The sequence below is a fragment of the Hyaloscypha bicolor genome, assembly GCF_002865645.1.
Source record: "Hyaloscypha bicolor E unplaced genomic scaffold K444scaffold_42, whole genome shotgun sequence".
Classification (NCBI taxonomy): Eukaryota; Fungi; Ascomycota; class Leotiomycetes; order Helotiales; family Hyaloscyphaceae; genus Hyaloscypha; species Hyaloscypha bicolor.
The window spans coordinates 131,800-142,310 of record NW_020194544.1 but is presented as its reverse complement, the minus strand read 5'-3'; the positions used below and the strand labels follow the sequence as shown (position 1 = coordinate 142,310).

At 46.0% G+C, this 10,511-nt stretch overlaps 3 protein-coding genes across 3 annotated transcripts; 1 reads left to right on the top strand and 2 right to left on the bottom strand.

Annotated features, from left to right (window-relative positions):
• Nucleotides 1-2,808: 2,808 nt before the first annotated feature.
• K444DRAFT_309750 (uncharacterized protein) lies at nt 2,809-3,659 on the bottom strand. Its single transcript, XM_024871800.1, has 2 exons — nt 3,523-3,659; nt 2,809-3,465 (listed from the first exon to the last, which is right to left on the bottom strand). The coding sequence occupies exon 2, from the start codon at nt 3,368-3,370 to the stop codon at nt 2,897-2,899; it is 474 nt and encodes a 157-aa protein (XP_024741055.1). The 5' UTR covers nt 3,371-3,465; nt 3,523-3,659; the 3' UTR covers nt 2,809-2,896.
• Nucleotides 3,660-4,295: 636 nt separating this feature from the next.
• Nucleotides 4,296-6,044, bottom strand: K444DRAFT_641078 (uncharacterized protein; the record flags this gene model as incomplete). The annotated part of the gene is made up of 2 exons (XM_024884569.1): nt 4,296-4,412; nt 4,443-6,044. 2 exons carry the CDS (start codon nt 6,042-6,044, stop codon nt 4,296-4,298), a joined length of 1,719 nt encoding a protein of 572 aa, XP_024741054.1.
• Nucleotides 6,045-7,300: 1,256 nt separating this feature from the next.
• Nucleotides 7,301-10,234, top strand: K444DRAFT_555461 (uncharacterized protein; the record flags this gene model as incomplete). Its single annotated transcript, XM_024876709.1, has 6 exons — nt 7,301-8,219; nt 8,268-8,574; nt 8,621-9,468; nt 9,515-10,006; nt 10,069-10,146; nt 10,200-10,234. Coding segments are annotated over exons 1-6 (2,394 nt in total), but the record flags the coding sequence as incomplete, so codon positions are not given.
• Between the last annotated feature and the right edge of the window lie 277 nt (nt 10,235-10,511).

The window sequence follows — 10,511 nt, the reverse complement described above, 5'->3', positions numbered from 1 at the left end:
CCCGGATGCGAGTTCACAGATGGCGAGTTTCCTGCGTCGCGCGAGACTGGATGTAGAATAGTGGGGGATGTTTCGAAACGGAAACACAATTGAAGCAGTGTTTGAGGTGGACCGCACGGGAGACGGTACGTGCAGCCTTGGTGGGAGAAACCAATCGCAAGAAAGCTTTGAGAGCTGTCACTTAATAGTCGGACTTAACACCGCGCTAAAGGGGCCTTTCCCTTTAGAAGGTTACACTGGCCAACCGCCCAGACCGCCCAACCGCCCAAAATCGCTGTTTTCCAAAAATCATAATTCAACACCCACATAATATTTTACTATCAAATCAACTGTTTTCTAAAGATTTTTTAGCCCCTCAACATGTCTGTAAAGAAAAATCACTATATCAAATTCGCGAATAATCCCAACAAGCTCTCAGAAAGCGTGCGATTATAGACGGCTCATAATAATATCTCGATTATAAGAAGACTAAATCCGTTGGGAAATGCGCGAGAGAGTATGAAATTGCATACGAAACCCTTTGAGATCGAATTAATGGAGCAAAACCAAAGATATAAGATATAAAGGCAAGATAACGTTTATTAGTAAGGCAAGAAGCAGCTAGCCAATTAAAAGAAGGTATAAGGTTTATTATATAATAGCGAATTTAATTAATATATAAGTATTTATAACTGAAAAATTAAATGGCATTTAAATTATAATTAAATATTTATATCATATAAGCAATTCTTTGCCCCAAGAATTAGATACCTAAATTTAGGCTTATTACTTTACTAAATATAAGTTACTAATTCTTATTTCAAAGAAAATTCAATAAGAAAAGTTATTATAATAATACAAAAAAGCTTTTAATATATTCTTTTATATTAAGCTATATATTATTAAAGTATTTAGAATATTATATAAGATTTTTAATTAAATATATAGGAATTAGTAAAGAGTAAGAATTGCAAGATAAAAATTAATAGAAAAATATTAAAATATTATTAAATAAATAATTTTAGTAATATTATATAATTTTAAAGTAATATATAACTATTAGAGAATTAAGAATACTATAAAGTATTAGTATTTAATAGGAATTATAATTTTATTAAGGCATTAATTAAATATTAAGTTTTTTTAATTGGGCAATTAAGTGGTTTGGGCAGTAGGCCAGTGAACCCTTCTAGTCGGGGAAAGCGAGTTGGCCTGTACCAAACGCGTAAATTTGGAATTTGTATGTAACTCCCATAATAAAAATAAATTAATTTGGGCACTACCAGCCCACAAAATTTGTCCAATTCAATTGCAACAACTCGCTTGAGTAACCTATCCACTAATACGCTTCTGTATAATATACCAGAGAAGGATAAGCTTTATAAGGCTATTCAATTCCTAAAGAAGAATCCAGAGGAGAGTTCTACTACTACTATATGCATATATAATATTAAGAGCAAAGATGCTATATAGAAAGTATAATAAAAAGAAAGGAAGAGAATAAAGAAGGGAAAAGTGTAATAAGAAGGCCAGAATAAGATCTTATATTCTAATTAATACAAGGCATTAATTTAGTATGCGATATTATATGTAATTAATAAAGGAAAAGAAGCTATAAAGTATAACGGCTAGTATTATATGGTTGATATAGACGTGGTTTTAGTCAAAGGGATTGGTTTCAGCTAAGGTTCCAAGCTATGGTTCAAACCAAGCTCGCTTCCAAAGCTCGGGATTTTAGTAGTCTTGGCCATACCTACTTATCCACTGCCACACCTCACTCCTTTTCCCCTTAGCTTTAAATCCTTAAAATATTGGAATTATTAATCTTTAAGCCTCGTTCTATTACTCTGTTCCTGCTATTATATAAAGCAAAAAATATATAATTATATAATATAAATATAAATAAAAGATAATTAGATAGCTTTATTTTAAAAGTAGTTTTTCTAATAATTAAAAAGTACTTTAAAACTTTATATAATTAAAACAAAGCCTATTACAAGCTATTATATTAATCTCTATATTAAATAAAGCCTTTATAAATAATTTATAACTAAATATTATCTAGTATTTATTACGCTCTACTGCTTTACTAGTAAATTTAGTATTATATAACCGTAATAACGCATGCGGCTAGCTAGTATTTAGAACACCAAAGCTCCTGTACTTACGAGCCCCCCTCCTTAGTTTAGAATCCTCGGATTAAGAGCCACTTTACCTTGCTTTTCAAGCCCAGAGACCCGGTTTCGTAATACTTATTATATAAAGAGAAATCCTTTTAGTTAATTATATATAAGGGCAATATTAGAGGAATCTGGGAGGTTAAATAAGAAATAAAAAAGATAAGAAAGAATATAAATAATAAAATTAATAAAAGAGAAGTAATTCTATATTCTTTATTACTCAGATTAGTAATATTAACTAATTTAATAGCTCAAAATGCAGATTTCATAGCATTAAAGTAATAAAATATTATATCTTTAATTATATATAAAATGGAGGTTTATTTGTTATATAATGCAATATAATTATTCACGGTCGCATACAAATTTTAGTTTGGCGCGGGCCATCTCGCTTTCGCGGGCCAACTCGCTCTCCCCGACTAAAGGGAAGGGCCCTTTTAGCGCGACGTTAAGTCCGACTATTAATGGAAATCGCCTAACGCAATCTACTGTAGTTCGTGGTTTTGGGGAGAAAAGTGGCCATGGACTCACTGCACTTGCAGCTAGACTTCTACCGGTATGAAAAATCCTAATTCCAATTTAGAAATATAATAAGGATGGTTAAAAAGAAATGCAAATCTATTGCCACAATCTTTTTCGTCTCTCTAAGCCGTCGAGGAAAAGAACTTCAAACCAATAACCCTCGGCCGTTTGCCACAACCCCCCCTCACAAACGGTCGCGATTTCCAGCCACCTCCTCAAACTCGATTTGATGTTTCCTCCCATCTGCGAATAGTCATCCTTCTCGGCCAACTCGCCACTGTATGGTCACTCCAGCTCCCGGCAAACGGACTCTTTCCCACACCAAAGTCCTTCCCGCAGACCATCTCAACCCACCACTTCCCACCTTCAACCCCACTACCTTGAATCCGGAACTCGATTTTGCATTGCGAACATCTAGAAACCCTCCCATAATAAGCGCAATTGCCGTGTCCTCGAAATATATGTCTAGCGTGACAAAGCACAGAGTCTAGAAATTGCCAATATTGGAATGGTCGTGTGGGGTTCTTCGTGCGAGCCTTGAGATGTGGACGCCAGTCCATCTCCCACGACAAGGGGGACATCAAACTGATTCTGAAATAGACTCTGTGTTCCGTACGAAGGGAGCCTCCCATTGTATATCCGTGCCAGCGTTTCGGTGCGGTATAACTGCCCCTGTGGTGTGTATTCATCTTGCGTTGATCTGGAGGGCTGATTCAGCTGCGTAGTAGTGTATAGCCCCAAACGACGTCGCTTGATGATGTACTGGTCAGTGGAGAAGTTATGTCTGTAGAGATAGCCCTTAGCATGTTTTCTTGCTACTCTGGCGCAGGCGATCTCTCACCATCTTTTCTTGTTCAAGTTTGGTTTGATTGAGCAAGTGAAGCATCCCGCAGTAGTCGCTGTAAGTAGATGGAGTCTGAGAGATTTTTGTTGAGGAGCAAAAGGAAAACTTTGGGAACTTGCTGATGGCAGCCCCAGAGGGGAAAGGGAGAGCCTTTGATCTTTGGTGGCCGTTCCTTGTTCATTCGCCTGAGATACTTGGCAACGTCAGACACAAGTCCGGCAAGAAGTCGATGATAGATAACCATATTTTCCTTAGAAACCCGTTCCAATGCCGAAAACTGTTCCCATCATTCTCAACGATCTCAGTTACGATTGCGTTCCCCTGATTGTCTACCATTACGCCGAAGGCAAGAGCAAATAAGACCAATAAAGCAAGAACGATGCTCTGGACAGAAAGTACGAGCCGGGCGGAGTAGGATCTTTTTATGTGGTTTTGAGCTGTGCTCGAGCGGTAGTGAATGGTTGCGGCTCGAGGCCTAGTCCAAACGGTCGACGCCATTCGAAGCACGAGTTTTTTAATCCAGACTAACAAATAGAGAGTAGATACTCCAAATTCGACCAAAAAACGACGCCAAATGTTTTAATTTGCCGTAGGCAAGACCATAGCCACTTGGCCGTTTCAATTGGATCAGAATTCAAGTATTGATAACGCCGACCAGGTTTGAGGATACAATATTCGTACAATGGGTATAGAACCAACTAACTCCTCGAGACAATCGAGCTATTCTGACTTGGGCTCCCGCCACTCATGGCTGCCCTGCTCTTTTTCCCCTAAAAACTTTTCTTTCCTGCTCTTGGAGAGTCGAGATTACCGTCGATTTTCGGCATATGTACTGTCCCATTCTCCTTCTTCTCCGGCCGCTTCGCATGCTCGTTACTCTTAGGCTCCTTCCCAAATTGTTGCGCTGGAGGGAGAACTTTTGGCACGAGCACGAAGCCAGCGTACGCAATCCCAACGCCGAATGTAATCAGATCCAGGATATGCACCACCCACCAAATATGCTGCGTCCCCAATTTACAATTCACAAATTCAAACCTCCAGTCCCGCGTCTCTTCATCAAACCAAAGACTCAGCAGCCCGGCATTGCCGCCAAAATCACCCATCATACTTCGCACGGTAATTTCTCTCAATCCAACAACCCCCGCTTCGTCGTCGTATCTTCCCGATTCAGCTTCAGCCCATGACGCGGCCTGCCAATACCGCTCCGGAGTCGCCGACTGGTTGATGTAATGGTACACATCGCAGCCTTCGTGATCATGTCCGTTCAACACCACTCCATTCCTCCCGAATCCATGGCCTGGGACCCAGGAATCGCCGCTCATGCCATAGATACCCTCCAGGAAGCCTTTCGATGCATCCGCAGACAGGTGATTCTGCTCTTTGACGCCGTCGCTAAATTCGCCGTCGAAGAAATCGAAGAACGGCCCGTCGACGCAGATCCCGCCCTTTTTGTACATGGGGATATGTGTTAGGACAAGCGTGAAGTGGGCGGGCCGCGTTACATCGTGCGAGGTGGTGATGATTTGGTTGAGGAAATTGTAGGTTTCGTCTTGCAGTTCCGTGGAGCCAGCGGGAGTATCGAGGTTCATGTCATTGAGGACTACGATTCGGAGTTCGGGGACTGGTTTCTCTTCCTCTCCATCTGCTTCACTGTCATCCCCACCTTCCAGTGTAACCTTTCTCGATGTGTTTGTGGCCGGCGTCGAGTTAACAGGAAGCTGAAATCGTAGCTCGTAGTTTGCTTTCCCAAAGACCCGTGTGAACCGGGCCATTCGCTCCTGAGACAGATCACCGGCATATCCAATGTCGTGGTTCCCAGCAACGTTTATGATCCTCTTCTTCCACGCCTCAGCATCATCCCCAAGTATGATGGTGTCCTGGAAGTCTTCCGCGGGTTGTGAGGCAACCTCCTCAGAGACGCGAATTCCACCCCTGAAGACACGATTCCAGTATCTCCATCCGCGATGTTCGAATTCATCATCGTCTATCCATTGACTCCCAACCAAGTCCCCAAGGACCGTGACATGTGTAGGATCCGTCCACCAATGCAACGTTCGGTATATGTGTCCAAGATAATAGTCATTGCCAATGTGATCGAGACGCTTGCGGTAGACTTCGAGAGCTTTGGGAATATCGTCGAGGAGGAAATCGATTAGATCGTGCAGACTATGCCGTAGTCGTTGCAGAGGGTTGTGCTTCGTGCCATCAAGGAGCAGAGCATCTCTCCGGAACTTCGAGAAGTTGGGAAAGGTGGCAGCTTCTGCGTCGGGGATGGAAGAGTCCCCTTCGAGTTGGGGGTCGCCGAGCGTGAGAAGTCGGAAGGGTGCTATCTTGCTGGAATTTTGGGAGGAGAGGGTGTGCTGTCGGAGGGTGTTCAGAAATGCTGACTTGGGAGGGTCTTCAGGGGCGGGAAACGCGCAGAGATGGAATACAGGGTAAAGGTACAGGTAAGAGGAAAGAAGAAAGGAGAGTGGCACTAGAATACATAGTGCATAACGGAGCACAGAAACGAAGAACATGTAGAATGCTGCATGGAGCGCGATGCGGTGGTGGAAAATGGGATGAAAGGGTGGGAAAAGTTGGAGAGTTTGTTTGGGATAAATTGGCGACGCGAAGTGCCACGTGATGGAACTATTTTTGCCCCAAGTCTCAAGATGGGATGAAACCTCTCCCTTACCCAAGCATGCAGACTTGAAGTTTTGCAATATTCCTTTGGAAATCGAGTACGTCAGCCAATGGCTGGAACATGCAGTGCGAGATCGACGATTTCCAACTGTTTTGTGTCCAAGCGGTCTAAAAGTTCTCTAGGTTGAGAACACTGGCTTCGGGAAGCTGGCACAACTCCACATCTCCCAGCACGCACAGCATGATTCCCACTTCTCTGCTTACTGGACTTCCTATAGTAAGTGTATAATATGCTAGCCTCACGGTTTCCTTTCAAGCTCTTGATAGTGTATCTGTATAGCACCAGGGGATACAGTAGAACTCGCTACCCCCTTTTCTTGAGAGATCTCGCTTAGATTTTCCACTTCGCCACCTTTTCAATAAGTGCCTCCAAAACAAGGCTTGAGAACATGTGGATCCGCGAACTAAGGCCTCCACAATCGATGACAATGCTTACTGGACCTGTGTGACAGGAAAGTTGTCATTTTTGCACTTCTCGAATATCACGGCCGCCAGGAGCTTCAATAGAAGGAGCCGGTGATTGGAACGGTTCGGCGAACCTTCTCAACAGCACCGCCCCGGATGGTCTCTAAGCCATCTTTTTGCTGCCTGAAAAGCCTTTGAACAATCTCGGGTAAGAATATGCTGTGCTCTGAGGGGGACACTAGCTTGCGTCCTCCACATGTGTTGATTCTGAGGAAGTTGGCTGCAACTGCACAAAAGTCGGGGGCGCATTCAAGCCATCAATCGGACCGAGACTTATCCCTTCAACACCACCACAGAGTCCCGCACGTGACAGCGGCACGGAGCGGTCTTCAACCAGAACTCAGGACCGAGAGTTTCTGCAGGTGTGCACAGCTCGGCTACCCTGCTCATTTCATAAAGCTTCTGCAAGTCAAGCATCTCTGGGCAAGGCTGGGCAAAAGACTGGGCAAAGGCTGCCACATTCCCGCAAAGCTTATTGGGTGGGCGGGGCGTCGCATGACAGGGGCGGAGCTCTCTTTAGTACGAGGTTAGCCTGCGTACTAGCCTTTCGCGCTTCCATCGCGCTTCTAGCGGCCTTCTGCAGGCGGGGCTTGTTGCTTCCGATCTCCGCTTCAGGCCCGCATTGCAGCTCGCGACTCTCGACTCTCGACTCAGCCCCGTAGCACTGCACCACTGCACACCGCAGCACCGCATGTCGCCAAGCTGACATCCAGCAACCACATGGCCGGGCGAATGTGGAGGCGAGACCGATTGATATAAAGCTTCGCCTCGCGCGATAAGCTCCCCTCCGCCTCTTGACACCAGACACCACACAGATCTCTGTCTCGCCTGCGGCCATTCACCAGTTTGATCTCTACGGATACCAATACCCCACCACCACCACCGCATGATTTGATCAACCAGCTCCATCATGCCTCTCGGTCTCTCCAAGTTCAAGGACTCTTTGAAGGGGGAGAAGTCGAATGGTAACGGGACCTCTCCTGACCAGCAGCAAGAGAATGCTGCTGCTGCTACTGCTGCCGCCGCCAATTTAAATGGCAATGGCAACGGCGACTCTCCAGACAACAACGAAGCTCTCCCCACCTACGCCGTCACCGATCCCCTCCCTGCAGCCCCCGAGCCAATCGATGGCCCAACTGCAGAAGCACTCAGCGCAGCATTCTCTTCCCTCAGACTCTCCGATGCCCCGCCCGCCTTCCCAGACACCGACTCCTGCCTCGTACATCTCAAGCTCCTCTCCACATTCCATGCGCTGAAAGAAGACGTTGGATACACAGATGGATTGTTCAATCTTTGGGATGCGAAATGCGAACTGCTGGACAATCGAGACGAGTCGTTGGCGAAGATGAGGGAGAAGAGATGGGTGTTGTTTATTGCCAGAGCTGTCGAGCGGTTTGAAGATTGGTGGCTGAACGTTCTATGCTATGGAGAAGAAGCCAGGAGGTTGGAAGGGAAGGAGATGGTGGCGACTTCGTTAAAGTTTATGGAATTCACGAAGAGGGGACGGGTCCAGAAATGGACGACGAGCATGTTGCCTCCAATTGGTATGGGATTTTTAATTCTCAAGAAGATAAATACGCTAACTCCGGTAGATGTTCTGATGGTATGGCACGCTTTTATGCTGAATCCTCGAAATTACCTAGAAGATTGTGTCAGATTCGGGTTGAAAGACTTATGGGCAACTGGTCTACCATGGCCCGCAGTCAATGCTGCAATCGACACCAGCTTCAACTATGAAGTTCCTGACGAGGGAAAGAAAGCCTGGACTGCGAAGACGGGGCGCCATTGGACCAATGCACAGGATTCTCTTGTCAAGAACCTTCAGTGTCCACGATGTAACCAGCAGCTCGAAATCCCATGGACAACATGCAGTCAAGGAGAGAAGCCCTCGATTTCAGAGTAGGGCTTCACATTCTACGGGCAGGATATTCGCTAACGAGTCCAGGCTCCAGGAAATGACTGGCACAGGATACGGAGACCGAGATCTCTCCTACATCTGCCATAAATGCGGTGGAGAAATCAACCAAGATCTTCTCCGAGTTGCCAAGTTCAAGAAGGATTCCGAGAATCTCATCTTGAGAGACTGGCCTCTGGGTGGTACAATCTTGTCAACAACAACTGGCGGTCCAGACGGTCCAATTGCAAGCGAAGCTTTTACCCATTTCAACACTTTCCCAAATCGACTCATACGCATGGCTCTCCGATCCAAAGTCTTGGAATTGACCAACCCCAATTACTATCGCAAACCCACCATGCTTGATGTTAGAGACCTCATCGAAAACAGTATCAAAGACAAGAATACCGTCAAGAAAGTCAACAGTAAATCGGCTTTCGAAAGTGGTGCTCTTAGACGTCAAGAGCGACTAGCAGTCCGCAAGATGATGTCAAGATACTGGGAGAATTCATCCGTGTTTGCTCTTGAGCTTGGAGGTGCTGTAATCCGCCAGAGCGTCTTCGTCGATAAGATGTACAGTCTCGACTGGCTTCACAGTCCTGCAGCCAAGGAAACAATGAAGCGACTTATGTTGAAGTATCAGCGATTTATTCAGATAATGGCAACCTATCCACTTCATGTTGCAGTCCCAACTCTGGACGTGGATCTCGGATGGCACACACATCAGCTGTCACCAAGGTCATACTACGATTACACCGTCGAGAAGTGCAAGAAGTTCATTGACCACGATGACAAGATGGATGAAGATCAACTGAACACAAGCTTTGAGTGGACCAGCAAGACCTACCAAAAGCTCTTCCAGGGCGTCTACTCTGAATGCACCTGCTGGTACTGCGAAGGTAAATTTCCCCTCCCCTCGCTCCTGTCCACTACTCACTTTCACAGCTATTCGCTCCAAGCACATCTCCAGCGCAGGACGCCTTTTCGGCACCTCAACACACGAAAAAGTCGCCGACAAATTCTACGATTCTGGTGCGGCCAAGCTCTGTCCTCCGGATAATTCTGCACACATCAGCGCCCACTCCGCCGTCAAGGCCCTCGAGTCTTCCACTCGCGCCAGAGTATACGACGCCATGCGCGCCCGGCGTCAACAAGAGCTCGACACCGCCTATGAGAAAGCCTGCAAGCGGGCTAGAAACAAGGGCAGGCCTGTTCCGAGTAGAGACGCATACTATTACGGCCCGTGGGGTTATCCGTACATGATGTATGGACCCTGGATGGCGTATGGCTATTATCCAGGTATTTATGCGTACGGCGATCCTTACTGTATGCCAATGGGTGCTGGAATGGCAGGTGCTTGTGCTGCGGGGACTTGCAGTGGTGGCGTTGCGGCTGGAGGATGTGGTGGCGCGGGTGGGTGTGGGACGGGCGGTGGATGTGTAAGTTCCCCCTCATGTTTGCCATTTCAATATGGGCTGGAACTAACTTTCCGTAGTCAGGCGGAGGTATGGGAGGCGCATGCGGTGGGTCAGGAGGCTGCGGTGGGGGAGGTGGCGGTGGATGCGGAGGTGGTGGTGGTTAGAAGGCGCAATTACTGTACGAACATAACGAAGGAATGGGATGGGAAAAGGGGGGGGGGGGGGGGGGGGGGGGGGGGGGGGGGGGGTGAACGGCATGATACCAATGTTTCTTTACTCGCTTTTTCGCGTTGGTTTTCGTCGCGCTCGAGACTTTTTTTTAAATGAAATGAGACCACGAATCAATTCAGAATCAATTAGCCACAAATGTTCAGTCTAATGTCCTGGGATCGATTTATGCCAGTCCAGATGGCAAGTGCCAAACCGAACTTCCTTCTTACTTTAGGTTCCATGAGCTTGAAACTCGAGGTCATTCTTTTATCAGTCCAGGTTGATGTTTGATCGTGACTTGTGAACCCTTTCCT